At 60.4% G+C, this 19,463-nt stretch overlaps 7 protein-coding genes across 7 annotated transcripts; 1 reads left to right on the top strand and 6 right to left on the bottom strand.

The window, feature by feature from the left end:
• Positions 1 to 526: 526 nt before the first annotated feature.
• Positions 527 to 1,681, bottom strand: SLS55_010622 (uncharacterized protein; the record flags this gene model as incomplete). The annotated part of the gene is made up of 1 exon (XM_066782001.1): positions 527 to 1,681. One exon carries the CDS (start codon positions 1,679 to 1,681, stop codon positions 527 to 529), a length of 1,155 nt encoding a protein of 384 aa, XP_066627813.1.
• Positions 1,682 to 3,099: 1,418 nt separating this feature from the next.
• On the top strand, positions 3,100 to 5,346 carry SLS55_010621 (uncharacterized protein; the record flags this gene model as incomplete). The annotated part of the gene is made up of 1 exon (XM_066782000.1): positions 3,100 to 5,346. The coding sequence occupies one exon, from the start codon at positions 3,100 to 3,102 to the stop codon at positions 5,344 to 5,346; it is 2,247 nt and encodes a 748-aa protein (XP_066627812.1).
• Positions 5,347 to 6,851: 1,505 nt separating this feature from the next.
• On the bottom strand, positions 6,852 to 8,213 carry SLS55_010620 (uncharacterized protein; the record flags this gene model as incomplete). The annotated part of the gene is made up of 1 exon (XM_066781999.1): positions 6,852 to 8,213. One exon carries the CDS (start codon positions 8,211 to 8,213, stop codon positions 6,852 to 6,854), a length of 1,362 nt encoding a protein of 453 aa, XP_066627811.1.
• Positions 8,214 to 9,043: 830 nt separating this feature from the next.
• SLS55_010619 (uncharacterized protein) lies at positions 9,044 to 10,113 on the bottom strand (the record flags this gene model as incomplete). The annotated part of the gene is made up of 2 exons (XM_066781998.1): positions 9,044 to 9,728; positions 10,109 to 10,113. The coding sequence occupies 2 exons, from the start codon at positions 10,111 to 10,113 to the stop codon at positions 9,044 to 9,046; spliced, it is 690 nt and encodes a 229-aa protein (XP_066627810.1).
• A 170-nt stretch (positions 10,114 to 10,283) lies between these two features.
• On the bottom strand, positions 10,284 to 12,011 carry SLS55_010618 (uncharacterized protein; the record flags this gene model as incomplete). Its single annotated transcript, XM_066781997.1, has 2 exons — positions 10,284 to 10,429; positions 10,526 to 12,011. The coding sequence occupies 2 exons, from the start codon at positions 12,009 to 12,011 to the stop codon at positions 10,284 to 10,286; spliced, it is 1,632 nt and encodes a 543-aa protein (XP_066627809.1).
• Positions 12,012 to 12,757: 746 nt separating this feature from the next.
• ERG2 (C-8 sterol isomerase) lies at positions 12,758 to 13,576 on the bottom strand (the record flags this gene model as incomplete). The annotated part of the gene is made up of 4 exons (XM_066781996.1): positions 12,758 to 12,985; positions 13,041 to 13,150; positions 13,204 to 13,230; positions 13,282 to 13,576. 4 exons carry the CDS (start codon positions 13,574 to 13,576, stop codon positions 12,758 to 12,760), a joined length of 660 nt encoding a protein of 219 aa, XP_066627808.1.
• Positions 13,577 to 13,969: 393 nt separating this feature from the next.
• On the bottom strand, positions 13,970 to 19,246 carry SLS55_010616 (uncharacterized protein; the record flags this gene model as incomplete). Its single annotated transcript, XM_066781995.1, has 7 exons — positions 13,970 to 14,100; positions 14,157 to 14,306; positions 14,384 to 15,058; positions 16,347 to 17,895; positions 17,995 to 18,169; positions 18,731 to 19,167; positions 19,214 to 19,246. 7 exons carry the CDS (start codon positions 19,244 to 19,246, stop codon positions 13,970 to 13,972), a joined length of 3,150 nt encoding a protein of 1,049 aa, XP_066627807.1.
• Between the last annotated feature and the right edge of the window lie 217 nt (positions 19,247 to 19,463).

The following is a 19,463-nucleotide window of genomic DNA, read 5'->3' as shown; positions in this document are numbered from 1 at the left end:
AGCTGCGGCGGCATGAAAGGCAGAAAAAGGCACTCGCGAGAGAGCGGCTTCACAGGCAGGTACTCTTTGTTTGAACGGGGTATCAAGTTGCTGACTAGTTCAAGAACATTATAGAATCCAATGAGCAGAGAGCCGAAGGCGCAGTAGGCACCACGATACAATAGACATCGATGATTCCACGCCCACTCAAGCAATCCTTTTAGCAAAGGTCAGATGAGTCTCCCCAGCCAATTATCCCCCTGTCCAGTTCAATGCGTCCTCCATGCTCTGTCTGGATATGTATGTCTCTCCGATGCTCGCACTTTCATTATTCACATGACCCGCTATTGTTCCCTTCAGCCTGTCCAATAAACGCCGTTCGCTTTGAGCAAAAATTAAGTGGGCGCCAAGCTTCGCCGCATTGTCGTTCCCTGTGTTTCGGTCCTTGACGACACCACGGTGGGAGCAGGTCCCCAGCCAAGAAACCGCCTCGTGTCGTCCGTCAAAACCCACGCATGTACCACGAAAGACAGCGCCCCGCCGACGATCAAGCCGACGCCGACGCCGACGACGACGAGCCGTCACTCTCGACCTCCCATCTGAGGACGGTGGCGAGCATCTCGCGCTCGGCGTCCTTCTCCGGATCCCGGCAGGGAATCCACCGCGGCTGCTGGTCCTCGGGCAGGCGACTGGGGCGGCCGAAGACGTTGTCCATCATGACGCGGCTGCCCTCTCGGTACTCGATCGGCCTGCCCGGGTCGGCGACGAGGACGGTTCCGTCGGCGAGGGCGACGCGGCGGGCGCGCAGCTCCTGGACGCGCTTGTCGAACTCTTTGAAGCGGTCGCGCTCGGTGCGCAGCTCGAAGACGAAGCGCCGCACGCCGCGCATGGCGCGCACACTCCCAAAAATGTCGTCGACGTGGTGCCGCCACCAGCCGGCGCCCGACGTGAACCACACCGTCAGCTGCAGCGTGGCGGGCGCGAAGCCGCCGCCGCCGCCGCCGCCGCCGCCGGCGGCCTTCTTGGTCCAGCGCAGCAGGTTCCAGCCCCACGCGCTCGACGCGCCCGGCTGCACGTACAGGTTCAGGTGGGTGCGCGCCTGCTGCTCGGCCGAGAGCAGCCGCGTCCAGTGGACCTTGGAGTTGTCTCCCGGCAGCGGCGAATGGAGCAGGTGCGCGCGCACCTGGTTGCGCTCGTACACCAGCAGCTTGGTCTCGTCGTAGGCGCGCCGGCACGTCTCCAGCAGGGCGACGGCGACGGTGGGCCGGTCGATGGCTTGCGACGCGGGCGTGAGGGCGTGCTCCCACACCATCAGCCGCAGCTCGGCCGGGAGCTTGCCGAAGAGCGGGCTCTGCGGCTGGTCGTAGCAGCGGTACGAGGCGGGCTGATTGGGATCATCGGAGGCGGCAGATTCTTGGTTGTTGGCGGTTGCCTGCGCCGCACAGGGCGGCTGGCGTGTTTGATCGCCGGCTTGAGGGCGGCGATCCCCTGCACGGGTGGGTCCCTTGACCGGTTCGTCCTGTTCTTCTGCGGGTCGTTTCTTCGTATCGACGGCTTGCTGTTCTTGCTGATTACTCTGCTGCTGCTGATCCGATCTGGCTGGTGGCCCGCTCATCCAGATGCGCGCGATCTGGGCGGCGTCGTGGTGGTGGCGGTGGTGGGGAACGCTCTGGGTGACAACGCCGCCGCCGTGGTGAGCCATGATTGCGGTTTGCGGCGAAGCTGCTGGGATGTGGTTGGCCGGCCGGCCTGAACGATTGGGATGCTCGAACAACGAGTCGCGCGCCAATGCCGAGGATATAATCAACGAAGCGAGCTTAGGGTTTTCGCGGTTCAATTGGCGAAAAGGCGGGCAATTTGCGCTGGATTGAGGTGCGGCGGATGGAAATGTTCCCCAACAGGCGTGCTGCGTGGTGGCCCTGGCGAACAGGCTGGATGCTGGCCGATGCGGGAGCCGGGGCCGGGGTGTCAGGTTTTGGAATTTTAGGTTGCTGCAGGGCAAAGGTAAGGCAGACTCCCGGGCTGAACGGGGACGACAGGCGGTCGCAGGCTTTATGAGAGAGGAACGAGAGTGGAAAAGGAGGAGACGATGGCGACTCGCGTGAGCGAAGTGCGGAGGTGTGTTGAGCGGCGAGTGCAGCACACGTGACAAGCCTCAATCGGCGGAGTTGCCCTGCCCGTCTGGTTGACAGTCTGGGGGCAGTGCGGGCGGGCGCTTCGTTCAAAGCGGAGAGCGCCTGCTTTCCCCACAATTTGGCGCCAGCCGTCCATCCAGCGCGCGCTGTGCAACGCTGTCGCCCGCCGCGCCGCGCCGAGAGCGGGTTCTCAGGTTCCGCCTCACTCTCTGGGCTTGGGCTGGGCGCACGCGACCCCGCGTTCAGGGTCTCTTGTGCGCGACGTGCTGGGCGGGGGCCGAGGGAAGTCGGGTCGAGTGGCTTGGAGCGCCAGGACGCGACGGGGCAGCCAGATTAGCTCCCGCCACGGGTTCCCACATGGATTCTAGACCAACAGCTGCTGTCGCTGATCTTCTCGCGACAACACCACAGCGAAACGGCGTCCAGCGCGCTAAAATTAGCCGCCCTTTGGCGGTTTCAAGCTGCAATGACACAATGCCGATTGCCCCCCGCCGTGCTACTTCTGACTGCACCACCAGCCACTGTCTCGCTAACTGCCTTTTGACTGCCGCCCGCCCCAAGTCCGCCCGCTCTCCCGCACAACACAACCACCACCGCGACCTCGACTCCCGCCAATGTCGCCCGCAAAACTCTAGCCTGGCCGGTCCCCCTTTCCACTGCAGGCCAACAGATCAGCGTCGCTCGCGCACCTCGACCGACGCCGTTTATAAATAACGCGGCCCCCAAGCCGTCGCACCGCCGCATTCCAGCAAACAACCACAACATGGCCCCCTCGCTTGAGGCCAGCGAGCCCAACCCTTCCTTACAGAAGCCGTCCTGGCTGCGCTCGCTGTTGTCTCTATTCACCACCGCCCCAACCGCCAAGCCACCGCACCATGGCCAGCTTTCACCCGCCGCGGCCCCGGACCAACTTAGCTCGTGGAAGTTCTTATATCTCGACAGAGTTTCTCCACCATGGCGTCTTCCACTTCTCATCACCCTCATCATGCTCGTCACCCTGTGCATAGTCCTTTCCGCTGTGCTCAGCGTCGTCTTGTCACACGAGACTTCCTCCCGCCCGAACTCGCCCCAGCAACCCCACGGTTTCACCCCGATTCTGCCTCCCGCCTATCCACTTGCCGTCAAGAACCCCTACCTTTCGGCATGGATTCCTGGAGATGACGCCTTGGAACTTCCGAACCACCAGGCCGAGTTCTGGCGCGGTCAGAAGCTGGGATGGAGCGTCATGGCCCAGGTCGACGACGACCTGTATAGCCTGTTCGGAATGCCCGACCCGAAGGGCAATGTCACCGCTGCCAAGGTCGATGGCGCCGAGTACACGTCCACCAGGACCGACTTCAACTTGACCGCCGGCGACGCTAGGTTCACTCTTTCGTTCCTGTCTCCCGTCTTCCCCGGCACCGACGACGCAAGCCTCAGCCAGCAGAGCCTCCCGCTCAGCTTTCTCACCGTTACCGCCCGCCCGAAGTCGGGCCAGCCGGACGTCAAGATTTACTCGGACATCGGCCACGAATGGCTTGGTGCCGCGAATGCCCCCGACGACATGGCGCTTTCGAAATCCGCCGAGGGTTCCACGCACATGTGGACGTGGGACCGTGAGTCGGGCGCGACTTACAGAGAGAACAACAACATGGCCAAATGGGGCCAGGTCTTCTACGCCTCTTCCAGCCAGGATGGAATACCCATGACCATGAGCTTCGGAGCCCGTGACGATGTTCGAAACGACTTTGTCGAAAAGCTAGAACTGAGAAAACTGGATACTGCCGCTCCCGAGTACAATGGCAGCAGCAACCCCGTGTCCGCGTACGCCCACAGTCTCGGCAAGATCACCAAAGACAAGCAGGTTGTGTTTGGTGTCGGCATGACGCGTGACAAGGCAATCAATTTCTACGGAAGCGACGAGACCTACTTCTACCGCGCGAAATACCCCAAGAAGGACCAGCTTGTCAACGCCGTGTCGGACGCTTTTGCCGCTTTGGATGCCACCCGCGAGTCGTGCACCAGCTTGGACAACAAGATCGAGAGCGAATCGATGCACGTGGGCGGCCAGAACTACTCGGACATCACGACGCTTTCGCTGCGCCAGGTCTTCGGCGCCATGGACATCACCATCCCGTACGAGTCCAAGGATACCACCAAGGCCAACGCTTGGATGAAGGAGATCTCGTCCAACGGCGACATTCAAACTCTTGACATCATCATGCCGGCATCGCCGCTGTTCTACTGGCTGAGCCCGGGTTACATCCGGCTGATGCTGCGACCTATTGCCATTTACCTGGAAACCGGCGGCTGGCCGCATCCGTGGGCGGTGCACGACCTGGGCGACCGCGGCTTCCAGGATGGCGGCTACCCGCGCGCCGTGGGGCACGACAATGGCCGCAGCGAGTCGATGCCGCTCGAGTCGACGGGCAACCTGCTCATCCTGGCCCGCATGTACCACAAGGCCGCAACCAACCGCGACGAGGCCGACCAGTTCGTCAAGGACCACAAGCCGCTCTTCACCCGCTATGCCACCTACCTCGAGCGCAACGGCCTCAAGCCCGAGAACCAGCTCTCCACCAACGACGGCGCCGGCCCGCTCGCCAACCAGACCAACCTCGCCATCAAAGCCGCCGTCGGTCTCGCCGCCTACGGCGCCATGTACGACAACCAGACCTCGACGACCTCGGCGCGCGCCATGGCCAAAAAGATTGCCAACAAGGAGCACGGCCTCTCGTCCGACGGCTCCCACCTCACGCTGCGCTACGGCCGCGACGACTCGTGGACCACGGCCTTCAACCTCTACCCGGACGTACTCCTCGGCCTCGAGACGTTCGACTCGGACGTCATCGACCTGCAGAGCGCCTACTACCGCTCGCTGCGCGCCAACGCCACCCTGCTCCACACGGCCTTCGCCGCCTCGTCCCATTCGCCGCACCGCGACCACGACCAGGAAACGGACTACGAGAACGACGTCATCGGGCTGCCCATCGACTCGCGCGGCGACTACGGCTCGAGCAACTGGATGTCGTTCGCGGGCGCGAGCGCCCCCGGCAACGCCAAGAGCGCCGCCGGCGAGATGTTCGTCGACGACATCCACGCGTTCCTGGCCAACCGGCGCAACGGCGTCGCGCTCTGCGACCGCTTCTTCGTCATGGGCAAGCACGCGGGGCTGGCGAGCCCCGGGCATTCGACGTTTCGCGCGAGGCCCGTCGTCGGCGGCCATTTCGCTTTCCTGGCGAGGACGGTTTGATTTTTTTTTTCTTTTCCCCCGCTCCCCCCTCCCCCCCTTTTTGCGTTGTTTTTCACATTTTTGTTTGCAATTGCATTTTTTGCATCAGCGAGGCGCTTTCTTGGGTTGGTTCTCGGTCCCCTCCCGCTTTTGAGACTGCACACTACGACTAGACTGGTATTGTTGGGAGGAGAAGTGGAGATGGGATGGATGGTTTCGGGGTAATTGACGACAACGGGATGATACCCTTATGATTCCTTTGTTTTACGGCCGACTACTGTTATTACTCGTACTAGTACTAGATGGACGGGATGACTGTATAGAAAGACGGACGGGTCACGGGCGGCTAGATCACTGGATGGATTGGGATGCTTTCTTTTTTCTTTAGATTGGGAAGAGCTCAAGGTAGAAAGACGGATATGGATGGCAGGAAAAAGGTACATCAAATTGATTGAGTCTTCGAAAATAAAAAAGCTTGTTTGCCCTATCACCCGTATGCAACGGGTATATCGAACTTTAGCTTTTGTGCCGTCTAACTCTAGCTGGTGTTCCCTCAGCTCTTCCTTTTGGGGACAGAGCTGTATGAGTTGAACGTGCGGAATTAACACCTGATCGGTTCGACGCAAGTCCCGAGGGGGGGCGTAATAGTATAATCGAGTTTCTAATTGCTAATCAGAAGAGAGCTAGTTCCTCACTCTTTACACGAGACCAATAAGGAAATTAAAAATTACAAAGCAGATTCTTTACGTAGTAAAGAGTGAGAGAGTGAGTGTATGTACGTACGGAGTACTACGATAGGTAAAAGAGAAAGGCGAGACGACCGTGGAAACGCCCCCCATAAAACCCCCCAACTAAGGAAGGGCCGGACAGATCATCCCAGAATGTCGTTAGTTTTGTGTGAGTTGTTATAAACGAGCGAGTTGCGACGATTTAAGTGGGAAGAATAACACGAGCCGTGCGGCCCTTGATATAAAGAAAATAGTCTACGGGTGGTATAATGGCTTTTGTTATGATGAGAGCAAGATAAGGAACCGAGAAGAAGAATAAGAAGAAGAAGAAGAAGAAGAAACAAAAGAACAGAGAGCGCAAAGAGTGGGAATAATACAGCAGCAGTAGTAGTTTCAACGTTTCGTTACAAACAAAAAAATATATAGAAAAAGGCTTTCTTTCCATCCATCCATATCTAGATGACGACGAGACGACCCCTTTCCCTATAAAAATCCAAATTGCGCCCCACGCTTTGTGCCAAATGCACACAACGCCCGAAAACTCCAGTCGCAATGAGAGGGAATAATAATAAAAAGACAAAGCAAAAAAACAACAGCAAAAGGGAAAAAAAAAACGCCAACTACTCCTCCCCCCCGCCCCCGGAAACAATCCTCGGTATCATTGACCACTTCCCATGAGTCGACTTGCATCTTCTTCTCCTTCCCCTCCTGCTTCTTCTTCTTCTCCCCGCCTGGCGGGGTATCTCTTTCTAATATATGTGTACATTCGAAACTACTTTTACTTTTCTTTTCACGCCTTTACGCCTCCATAGCCGGCACAGCCGGCACGGGCGACGGAGGAGGACCACCAGCACCACCGGCACCACCATCATCCTTCTTACCAGCGGCACCACCGAACAGCGACATGCGCGAGAACTTCTCGCGCAGGCGGCCCGCCGACTTCTTCTCCTTGATCTGCTGACCGTCGCTTCCTCCGGCGTACGAGCTCTTCGGACGTGGGGAGGCGGTGGCGGATGTCGACTTGTCTTTGCCGTGGCGCGAGCGCAGGAAACGGCGGCCGCTGCTGCCCTTGGACGAAGTGTTGTTGTTGTTGTTGTTGTTTCCCTCGAGGGCGGCGGCCGCGGCGGCGATTTCCCCGTTCCTCTCGTCTGTTGCTGCCGCCGCTCCTACGCCCCCGCTGCTTTCTTGGTGGGAAGGAGGGAACTGGTACGACGGCGGGGGGTACTGGTACTGGTACGGCTGCGGCTCTTCCTCGGCTTCTTCGACCTGGTGGTTGCTGCGCTCGATGGGGCTGTTGTTGGCGGAGGTCGATGCAGGGTGCTGAGGGACGGCTTCGCTGATGGACGTCATCGACGGCTGGGTCTGCAGGCGCGGGCTGGAGCCGTTGCCGAAGCGCGGGGGGAGGGCGGCGCTGCAGCTGAGCGGGCGCAGGCTGGGTTTGGCGTTGTTGGCGTTGTTGGCCGAGGCAGCCGTCGTCGGGCTGAGGTCCATGGTGCTGGTGCTGGCGCCGTAGACCTCGTTGGAGACGTAGTACGGGCTCTCGCCAACAGGAGGGATAGAAGCAGGAGCGGCGGCATTGCAGCCACCACCGCCGCTGCCGGCCCTCGTGTGGTTCGGGTCCAGGCTGTCGTGACGGCTGGTGGGCGGCGGCAGCACGCCGAGCTCGTCCGGGTTGAGGGTGCCGTCGAGGGCGCCGCGGTGCTGCTCGTGGCGGCGCAGGCGGGCGCGCAGCTCGTCGATCTCGCGCTCCGCCTTGCGCAGCTCGTTCTTGACCCGCGCCAGCTCCTTCTCGCGCCGCTGCAGCTCGTGCTCGGCCCGCGCCCGCTCGTTCTCGGACCGCCGCACGTGCTCCAGCAGGGCCTGCATCTCGTCGTCGGACACCTCGCAGCCGACGCCGGTGGCTTGTTCGGCGGCCATGGCGGGCGTGTCGTCGTTGCTGGACGAGAGCGAGACGGACGAAAAGGACGCCAGCAGGCGGTCGGCCAGCGGGAAGGTCGCGCTGTGGCGCTTCTGCTGGTCTGAAACGGGAGGGGCGCTCTTGAGGCCGGGCTCGATGTCGGCGGGACTGGGGTTCTCGGTCGAGATGGAGAGGTTGCTGGCGTTGGCGCGGGCGAAGGGGTTCTTGCGCAAAAGCGCCGAGTCGAGCGAAAGGCGGTTCATGGCTGATCCGGAGGCCTGGGGCGGCTCCAGGTGCTGTGGGGACGGCGACGAGCTGTTACCGTTGGTGCCGCAGCTGCTGCTTTGGGTCGCGGACAGCGGCGAGAGCAGCGAGGAGCCTGCGAACAGGGACGTCGGGCGCGCGGATTGAGCCGGCGGCGGCATGGCCTTATCAATCACTGGGACGGGCACAAGTCAGGGATCTGGCAGTAATATATAATTGCATCGCGCGGCGTTGCTAGCCGAAACCGCGTCTCTGGCTGGTGCCGGCAACCCCGTCGCTGGCGCCCGTGGGGCTAAGGGCCGGCGCTCGGCCGCGATCCGAGCCGGAGGTCGACAGGGCGGTATGCCGGGCGGGCGGGGCGGGGGAAAGGGTCTTTGGTGGGGTGCATACCGGAGGAGGACTGCCTGGGGGACCTGGTTCAGTTCGTCGTGGCCGCCGCCGATTCCGTCATCGCTCTCGTTCGCTGCCGGGCTGCGACTTAAGGTATGCTGCAGCCTGCGGATAGGGGCGGTGATAGGAGACACGGCATCAGCGGGGGCCACGCTCGAGCTCACGCCTCAGCGGCCGAGCGTCGGGCGCACTTCAGCACCGGGTTAGCGACTGGCGGCCGACCAAGGTGAGCGGAGTCTCTTACGCGCGATTAATATCTACACCACGCCGCGAGCCTAAGCCGGTTCCCCTCCTCTGCCCACCACCTCGCCCCATGCTCATGCGCGCGGGAACGACGCGGCCGCTGCCGTCTCCAGCCCGATACCAGCGGCCCGTGCTGAGTGAGGTGCGGTGCAGCCGTAATGAAGGCGCGCCCAAGGCGAGATGACGCGAGCGAGTCCTAATTCTTCGAATCCGAGCCATTGCCGCCGCCCTTGTTGCCCCTGCCCCAGTTCCACACCTCCCAGACCTGGTCCATGATGAGGTCGCCGTAGCCTCTGCCCTCCTCAATCGCCTCGCGCTCCTCCTTCAGCCTCCTCTCGCGCCACCCCTCCTTCTCGCCGCCCATCCACACCCGCCGCAGCACGCCGTCGTCTTCCTCCTTCTGCGTCCTCTCCTGCTGCGCCCTCTCCGCCTGCTGCCGCAGCACCGCCTCGCGCTCCTCCTTGGCCCGCAGCTGCATATCGCGCACCTGGCGCGCGCGCTCCGTCGGCATGTGGTCGGCCGGCCGCAGCACCGCCGACGAGTTCTCGAGGCCGCCGCCGATGCGCTGCAGGATGGTGCGCCCGGTGCGCTCGCGCGCCAGGTGCTCCGCCGCCACCAGCGTCATGCCGCCCAGCCCCGCCGTGTACAGGTCCAGCTTGCGCGGCGGCAGCAGCGCGATGGCCGGGCACGCCACCAGCAGCCAGATGGACAGCCGGTGCGTGAGCTTCGCGTAGCCCTCGCGCTCGCCGCCGCCGCCGCCCGCCGTGTCCAGCGCCGGCGTTGGCGCGTCCGATGGCGCTCCTGGTGCCGAGGCCATGGTGGTGTGGTTGTGGCGTGGGAGAGAAGGAAAGAAAGCTGTATGCGTGTGGCCTTGGGGGAGGCTGAGTTGACGTTGTTCTGCGCGGTTGCGGCCGAAGGGTCGAGGTTGAAATTTTTCTCGAGCCCGGGCTGCGGTTCGTCGGGGACTTGCTGGGTCGCTGGCTTCGACTGCGATAGCAAGGTGATATCCGCCGGTAGGTGGGCGACGAGGCCGATTGGAGATTTGAAGTGGGTGGTGCCAATTGGCGATGCTGGTGGTTTGGGTGGAAAAAGTGATGCGTTCATGACATCGACGCTTCTTCGACTGGCCGGCGCACGGGCCCTCAGCCCCGCCTGAATCGTGCCGCATATCGTCGGGTAATATCTGATTCCATCCTTACGCGCATCCATCTACGATCCCTGTAGTTGCGGCTCTGGAAATGCAAGGCGGACGACCTATAACGTCATGGAGGGCTGTCTTTTTTTTTTTTTACCTTGTTTAGATAATGTAGGTAGATCGACAGTCGTACACAACGGACGACAACCCCCATCAGTCTCAGAAAAATACCAACGCTCCTCACACCCAAACCAACCAACCAACCCACTCCCCGCCGCTCCACTCTCTCTACCAACCAAACCTAATTATAACAATACTCGGCCAAACACGCATCGCACTCCTCGGGCAGCGACTCCCCACTCTTGACCATGATGCCGCAAGCCAGACAAGCCGGCCAGCGGGCGTCGCCGCCCTGGGTGGCCACCTCCTGACCGTTGGCGATCATGTCTGTTCAATCAGATTGTCAGCGTTTATCCGTTCTGTTCTGTCTGCTGGAAAGATAGAGCAAAAAAAGAAAAAAAAAAAGAAAAAGAAAAAACTCACCACTCGTCTCCGCAGGCTCATACTGCAACTTCAGCGTCGCGACATTGCTCGCGTACGTAAAATTATTATTCGGCAGCCACACGACGGTCAGCAGCTCCTCACTCGTCGTCGCATTGCACCCGAAAAACACCGGCCGTTTGTTCAGCCCCTCGGCGACGAAAACATCCGGGGTCGGGATCTCGGGCAGCCGATTCTTCCCCTCGCCCAACTGCGCCTGCGCCTGGGTCCACGTGTTGCGGATCTCGGTGCCGTTGGGCCAATTGTCGTCCGTGTCGGCGCTGTTGTCGTTGACGATGAGGACGTCGATGAGATCCGGGCCGCGGTGCAGCAGCGGCCAGAGCGGGTTGTTCTGGTTGGACAATCCGCCGTCGACGAGGTGCAGCTTCTCCTGCCCCGTCGTGACCGTCTCCGAAGACGAAGACTGACGAAACGGGTTCGGGTAGAGCGCGAACAGGTCGTCCGTCGCCAGCTCGTGCAGGTCCGACACGAAGCCGGCCAGGTGCTCGCCCAGCTGCGTCTGGTTGATGTTGACGGGCAGGCACACGGCGTTGAACAGCGACGACGACGTGCCGAAGACGAAGCCGAGGTTGTCGAAGCCCGTCACGCAGCTGTTGTTGTTACCGCTGGCGACGCCGTCGACTATCGACGATCCCAGGTACTTGGTCGGCGTAAAGGCCGCGACGCCCGAGTCCCACGAGCCGAACTCGTACGGGGTGAACTCGTACTGTGTCGCGTCGGCGGCCGGGTCGCAGGCGCCCTCCCAAGTCTTGACGCCGAGGGCGGTGATGATGGGGAACGGCACCTGGCGCGCGGCGAAGTGCGAGTTATCGGCGAGGCCGCTCAGCGTCTTGTCGACGCCGCCGTCGTCGCCGAGCAGGAACTGGTACGACAGCAGCCGGGCCCAGGCGTCCGTCAGCGTCACGTCGAAGCCGGCGGCCGCCTTGGCCGCCAGGTCGCCCGTGACGTCGATGCTGCCGCCGTCGGCCGTGTCGGCCAGGAAGAGCGTCTTCTCGAGCATCTCGGACCAGAGGCCGTCCCGCAGCGACGACACCGTCGGCCAGTCGTTGCCCGCCAGCGACGACAGGAGCCACGAACCGCCCGAGAGGCCGGCTTGGTAGGACAGGGCCTGGTAGAGGCCCGAGGTCGACGTGTTGCTGTCGCGCGAGTCCATTCCCTTGATCACGCCGGCGCCGGTCAGCATGCTACGATAACCGCCGCCGCTGACAGTCAGGCCGATGGTCGGGAGGTCGCTGCTGCTGCTGCTGCTGTAGGCGGCATTGGTCTTGGTGAGCCAGGAAAGCAGGGCTGCCTGCGCGATTGGCTTGCGCGCGGCAATGTACGCAGCCTCATCGGAACTGACGCCTTCATCTGCAGAACGCACAAGGCTGGTGGCGGGACATGGTGCGCTGACGGGACCGTACGCAGAGGCGGCGAGGGCGGTGGAGAGAAGGAGTGAAAGCGCCCCGAGGTTGGCCATGGACGGCATGATGGCCCCGTGCAAGGAAGGGTGTTGTTGGGATGGCTGCGGCTACCCCTCGCGATAGACAGGCATGCTAACGCCGAGCTATATATCTTAGGTCCCTCTAGAATCTGGCCGGCATGGCGGACTTAAAGTGGTGTATAGATGCCGGATCATCGTACCTATCATTGGCCAGTCCTAGGCACGCGGCGGCTGGTGCCGTGAGAGCGACGCGCACGCGTCAGTGATAGACACGGCATTAGCTCAAAGGGGCGACGGAAACGAGATGGCAGATGGGCGAATCGGCAGTTCAGGAGCGGAAAAATGGGGGCATCAGACCCCGCTACCTCCCGCTTTCCCGTTTTTGCGGCCCTCGGGGGAGTTCGCGTCGTGAAGCAGTCGAAGGAGGTTAAGGCGCTCAAATATTCTGGAACAGGGCCGAGAAGAGGAACATGAGGTTGCGTGTAAGAAGGGCCGACAGCGCCCGCAGATTGATTGCTATTATACAGGGGAGATGACGGCCAGCCTTCGTTGGGATATTCAGGTCGCAGACTTGCCTTATACGCGATACGGGCGCGTCTCGTCTCCCGTCCCACGGAGCTTCCTAAAAGGGAGGAGCCGCGGCCGGAGCTTTGCATGTACAAACATGGGCATCTCCGCCGACACCGGCACGCGAAGGCTTGGGCGCTTATGTAGCGTGATTGACAGGCGGTACCTTGCATTCAAATGGTCCGCCAACAGGGTATATTCGCAAAGCTTACCAATTTATGCATTTACAGCTTCAACTTCAGCAGGTTGGCAATCATCTCGCGGCCGGTGATCCTGGTGGTGGCCCACAGGGTGGGGAAGTCGAGGGTGCTGGAAAAGGTGTCGGCGTAGCCGAAGAAGAGCATGGGCGGGATCCAGCCGCGAGCGTACTCCATGGCGAAGCACGACGAGTCCATCTTGTACTGCTTGACCTCGCCGCGGCGCAGGTGGTGCACGCTGCCGGCCGGGTAGACCTGGTTGTCGCCATTAGCAGCCCGTCCAGCAGACCTATGCCTCTTGCTCGCGTACCTCGGGCTCGTATTCTCCGGGCACGTATGCGAGCTGGGTGCCGGTCAGGATGTTGAAGTAGTCGTCGGCGGTGTGGCGGCCGGTGTGGCCCTCGGTGCCGATGGCGGTGCCTGGTGCCGTCAGTGTCTCGGGTCGTGTCGTCGGAATGCGCGTTCAGGCTTACCGAAGATGATCAGGTACTCGGTGATGCCTGGGCTGTGTCAGCGCTTGATTCGCTCGCTGGACGCGTTGTGCGACTCACTAGCATGGATGATGTACATGGCTCCCATGGCACCGCCGGCGTTGTTGAAGACCCATTCCTCGTCGAGGTTGACAAAGCTGGTGAGGTGGTCGCGGCCGGAGAGCTCGGTGGTGATGTAGCTGACGATGCCCCTGGTGTCGTTGCCGTGCTGGGCGATGGCGCGGTTGGCCAGGTCGTGCAGGTCCTTGTGGTCGAAGATGTAGAAGGACTCCAGGTTCTTCTCCAGGAACGTGTAGATGGGCAGGAACAGAGCCGCCAGCACGGCGACGATGCTGAGCGAGCGGATGGAAGCCATGTCGAGCAATGCGGGGCCGAGGGTGCAGCGGGACGCGTGCCAGGCAATTGATTTAAGAACGAGCAAAAGGAGAGGGCCGAGTGCGGAGTCGCGCGAAGGATGAGAGCTCTCTGCGCGACGCGTCGAGCAACAAACGCCGGCCGCCGCCTCACCGCCTGCCATCCATCTGGCGGATCGTTGCCTTCCGCATCGCACCACGACGTGCACCACCCTCCACGGCCCCCGACATGAACCGCACTCCGCCGGTCCCGCTGCCTAGCTCGTCCAGCGCATTCCGCGGACCCCGGCACTTGACAAATGCGGCCATGATCACTTCACGACTCATGGCGTTTCCACAACAAGTCATTGAAACTCTCTATTCACTAAGGCTCGTAACCCCATCGTTCAGACAAGTCAAAACGTCTGCTTCACCAGCTCCTCGCTGAGCTTCCAAAGCCTATCCGCCTTCTCCGGATCGATCGCATAAGGCTCCGCCTCCTTGATCTGGCAATCGTCCAGGTAGATGTTGTTGCCGCCCTTGAGCTCTGCATTTCCCCCCCTCCGTCAGCCCGCGATCCGTTTACTGAGGAGGAAAACTCACCGTTGAGCGCGGGATCCAGCGCAGCGACCACGGTCGTGGACGCGCCCTCGTCGACGCCCGCCTTGGGGTTGAGCATCTTCACGAAGTCTTCGAAATCTTGCTGGCTGTCCAAATCTCTCCCGACCTCGGTGGAGATGGCTTCGTCCGACCCTCGGAGTCAGCGACAAAAAAAAAAGAGGGAATCAAGGGGATAGGAGAGAAAAGAGAAAGAGAGAGGGAAAACTCACTTCCGGGATGAAGCACGTACGACACCACGCCGGTCCCCTTCCACCGCTCGTTCAAGCCGACCGAAAACAGCACGTTCGCCGTCTTGCTCTGGCCGTACGCGACGAAGCCGATGTAGCCGTCCGTCGGCTTCAGCAGCGTCTTCGGGATGAAGTCCATCGCCGGGGGCGTCTCCTCCTCGGGCGGGACGGGCTTGTTCTCGATGTTGTAGTCGTGGAAGCGGAACGGCTGCGAGCGGTGGCCCTCGCTGCTCACGTTGACGACGCGGGTGGCGCCCGGCGCCGCGTCCTTCGCGGCGGCGACGAGCTGGGGCTTGAGCAGGTTCGTCAGCAGGAAATGCCCGACGTGGTTGCCCGCGAGCTGGCTCTCGATGCCCTCGGGCGAGAAGCTGCGCGTCTGCAGGAAGAAGCCCGCGTTGTTGATCAGCAGGTCGATGCGCGGCGTCAGCGCCTGGATCTCGGATGCCGCCCGCCGCACCGTCGCCTGCGACGTGAGGTCCACCAGCACCGTCTTGAGCGCCGGCCCGATGGACGGGTTGACCGCCTTCATGTCGCTCATGATGTCGTCGAGCTTGGACTGCGTGCGCGAGACGAGGATGAGGAGGGACGGGTTGTGCCGCGCGATGGCGAGGGCCGCGCCGCCGCCGAGGCCGCCTCTGGAGACGCCGGTGATGACGACTGGATGGGTGTTTGTTAGGAAGGGTCGGAAGGGGGGTGGGAGTCGAGCGTCTTACCGACGCGCCCATTGATTTGGTTTGCGAACGTGTCTGCTACATCGCTGGCTTTGGTGTCGTGGCCGAATTCAGGATGGGAAGTCATTATAGAAGCTTGCAGAAGTTCGTGATGAATAGTCAGGCTAATTCTTTCAGGTGTGCGATTGCTACATGCGAAGTACAAGTTGACTAGAGCACTCTCGTCACCAGCGAACTCTGGACAGCTTTTATAGCCCGTTCGGAGTGGCATTCCCCCGCTCTTCGTACTGAGTGCATTATTATATCTTCGTGGAGCTGCGTTAGCGCTTAGGATTGGCTTGTCAATGACGTGCCCGCAGCCGTAACGGCCGGACATAGCACGGCGGACGAATTACAGCCCACTGAACTGATTATGCAAACGCCCTCTGCATCCCTCGCAATTTTTACTCCTTTGACTGATGATTTATCATCTCCTTCCGTCGCATCTTCTCCCATGTTCAGCATCCCACCCCGTCTGCGCATGTGTGGGTGGCTTTCTGGAGACCATACGTGCGAGCTCTCGTCCCGCCGCTAACTACCTTTTAGCGCCCCAAGGAATCCTGTCTTACTCAGCAATCCTGGTGAACTTTGTTCAATAATATTGCGAATCAGCCGGATTGCTTTACCTCCGTCTAAATCCATCAAGCCTTCTGACAAACTACTCCGCGTTGGTCATCCCACCCCCACGGATTAACCCGGAGGCGGATCCGAATGAAAGATCCAATCAAAACAACCTGTCGGAATGAGCAAGCACGCCATCCGATGCAATCATGTCTACTTTCAGACTGACTGGGTATGTGAGAGGGGACCGGGAGTCGGGACAGGCCATTTCCGGCGGGCTTGTGGTGGCCTGATCACCAATTCATGTAATCACTACTGAATAGTTCAGTGCTCTGATGAACCCTTTTAATACCACCAGTTAGACTACCCTCGAGACCAATATATCTATCGCTGTGAGCCACTGCCAGCCATATAGCCGAAGCTTGATGGATGTTGAAAGCAATCGATCCTCCTGTCTGCTGTTTGGCCTCGGCCAATCTTTTGTCTTCCCTTTTGAAAAGCAGACAAAATGATGCAAGATAATCTGGAAAGCAAGTAAGTTCCCTTCTCTACGCCATAGCGCCTTTAGAATGCCCCGTCATTTCAGCATTTCCATGTCCTGGCAGCTCACTCCCACGCACTCCTGTGGGTAGTAGAAGAAGCCGATATGGAGAGGCCATCGTCACCATCATCACCGTCGGGCTGTTCGCCAGACATGTAGTATGCATCGACACGGCGCATAGGAGCCATGGGCTCTTCCGGCTTGCTCACCATCGTATCGGAGCTGTAACGCTTCCTGTACAGCTCGGTGTCGATAAGCTGGGCTGCCATGTTCTCACGACGCTTGCTCTTCTTTCGGCCAGAAGAAGCCGGGGCGTCGTTCTCCTTGCTAAGAATGGTCGAAGCAGTATCAGAGGGCTGAGGCTGACCGGCGCGCCGCTGGCGAGGCGGCGCGAATAACTTCTCAGTCACCTCAGGCACGTAGTCTTGGAACGGTTGCGGGTAGATGTTCGCTGTAGAGTGGTGCACCTTCCTGGACTTCGACAGCGGAACAGCCGGGTTCATGTTGCCACGGACGTTGGGGCCACGACCACCTTCATCCCAGGAGCGACCAATTTGCGTGTTACTGTTGGGCCTGAAGGATTCCCTAGGCCAGTCAAGAGGAAGAGTGGACTCGTACTTGATCATTCCGACCTTGTATCCACTGCCAAGCTCCCTTTCCTTCATCTTCTTGTCGACGAATCGATCCTGGCGGTCAGCAAGGGTGAAGTCAGGGCGGCGTGCATCCTTGGCTCCCAAGAAACCTCCGGAAAACTGGTCAATGGCCTGCCCGAAACGGTCGGAACGAGAGATACCACACTCAGACGTCGGCGCCTCACAGTGGGCTACAAGCGCAGTGGTGCTCTTAAACAGCTTCAAGCACTGTGGGCATCGCTGCTGAGAGATGCCGTGTTCCGTGTTGATGTGGAACTCGAGCATATAAGGCTCGGTAAAGTTTTCGTCGCATTGTGGGAACGGGCAGGAGTACATCTCGATAACCGGGTTGAAGAAGCGCTCAGGGTTGTAGTCCTTGTGGGTCGGGTCCCAGTAACGCTGCATGAGCATGTTGGTGGAGTTTGCAGACTCGTACTCCATCTCCCTGGCCTTCAGTGCAGCATCCCACTCGCTTGAGAGCGGAGTTTTCTGAGCTCCAGCAAATAGCTTCTCCGATGCACGAGACTCAGTCCAGGCTTGGGAACCATTCTCGGAAGGCCTCGCCGTAGAGTCTGACAATGACGAGGGCAGACGGACGCCACCACTGGATCCGGAGACGGACAAACGAGCCATGCTGCTGCTAAGGTTGGAGGAATCCCTACCTTTGGGGGAATCCCTACCGTTGGAGGGCAACGAAGGCCAACGTTCGCCCACATGAGGGGCATCATGATCTCGAGACTGCGATCGTGGCTTCAATGGCTTGATGACAGAGCCGCCGCGTTCCTCATCAAGCAAAGAGGCGGCTTTGCTCAAGGTGATTCCACCAGAAGTATCCGTGTCATTGACATTGAAGTCGAATAGCTTGGAGGTCACGGCGTCCGGATCGTTCAAGATTTTGTTGACCATGTGCTTGTGTTGAATGTTCGACTTGAATTGCTGGGCAGAGATCTTGCTGCAGTGGTCGAATTCCAAGTGCTCGATCAGAGCGGCGGCGCGGACGAAATGTTCATCACAGCCAATGCAGCGGATGTCCTGGTCAACGGGGTGCAGCTGCGATAAGGTGTTAGCACTGGTAGTACTGGTGCAGTTCTTCTCGCATCCGACGAGCCCGTGTCACTCAGATGACGACGGGAGAAAGCTTCAACTCACCTGTTTGATGTGACGGTCGCGGCCACTAGAGCTCTTGAAATCCTGACCACAGAACTTGCAGCAGAGATGCACGATGGGTGAGGTTGCTTTGTGGTGGGTGAGGTCGTCCCAGTCCTTGGCCAGGTAATCGCACTTTTTGCAGTAGTCGTGGTCATCCTCGGCGACGCAGTGCTTCCTGCAGGCTTTGTCCGACTCAAAGGTCGCGCCGCAGTCGGGCTTCGGGCATCTGAAGCTCATAGCGACGGTGTTTCCCAGTCGTTGAGCCGCACGAGAGGGAGAGAGTGGGTGGTGAGCAGGTCAACAGCGGAGAGGTGTTGATGTGGTGCGGAGGAAGGCGGCAGAAGATGGAAGCGTCAGAAACAGGCAGCCGCGCCAGGGTCCACCGCTTCCAGCCTCTTGCCTCCACAACCACACAATCAGAATTTTCCCTAAAAGGTGCTTGCAATCAGCTGAAGGGGCGCATCCCGCGAACCCATGATTTGAGGCCATCGCGCGGGTTTGGTAGAAAGTGGCCATGGCTTCAACACCGCTTTCGTCTCACTTGCTGAACGGAGAACCAACGCAATCAGTCGCAACGCTCGCAAAAACCATGATGCAAAGACTTCATTAACAATTATTCTATGGCTTCTGCAGAATGCATATTGCTTGTAAGAAGCCCAGTCATGTGCTTAGAAGCGAGAGTACGGAAGCCTGTTCCGGTCAGCGTTGAACACGCAGAGAAACGCGTGGGACATACCACTTGCCGCGGAGGGTGATGACGGCCCAGTCACCCTTCTCGTCGGTCTCCTTCTTCACCGTCGTGGAGAAGGAGATGGCACTCATGATGCCGTCGCCGAACTTCTCGTTGAGGACGGCCTTGTAGGCATAGCCGTAGTTCTGCACAATCTCGTACAGACGGTAGATGAGGGGCTCCCGCGGCGGCATCTCCAGGGTGCGGCCGCGGTCCGGGTGGCCGGCGAGCTGACTCCGGAGCTTCTCGACGGGGATCCCGAGGAGTTCGGACAGGTTCTTGGTGTCCTCGTCGCTGGCGGCCGCCTGGCCGTAGAACAGCGCGGCAACGGCAACCTCTTCGCGGCCAAGCTTCTTCGCAATGGCCTCGAAGGAGAGGTTCTTTGCCTTCTTCGCCTCGAACAGCGTCGGGGAAGACTCGGGCAGGCGGGGAACGAGCGAGGCCTGCAAGCATCAGTTATGCGCACGCGACATCGGCCACGGCACATACGTCAAGAGTGGTGATGGGGTGCTGCGCTGCCATTGCGGGCGATTGATGGAACACGCGGTGCTGGTGGGCGGCGAAGGCGGGGCGGGCAAGCCTGGCGGACAGGGGCAGCAGGGCGCGGGGCGCGAGGCGGGTGGAGAGCGATGCGGAGGCCATGGTGATAGATGTATATATGCGTCTGCAAGATGCGGCTCAGTGATTCGAGGGATCTGGGATGCAGAAGGAGGGGTAAGATGCGGGTGCACGTGGGTTG

Source organism: Diplodia seriata (assembly GCF_021436955.1).
Source record: "Diplodia seriata strain FDS-637 chromosome Unknown scaffold_13, whole genome shotgun sequence".
Classification (NCBI taxonomy): domain Eukaryota; kingdom Fungi; phylum Ascomycota; class Dothideomycetes; order Botryosphaeriales; family Botryosphaeriaceae; genus Diplodia; species Diplodia seriata.
The sequence above is the reverse complement of the archived record's forward strand: the minus strand, read 5'-3'. Positions and strand labels throughout refer to the sequence as shown.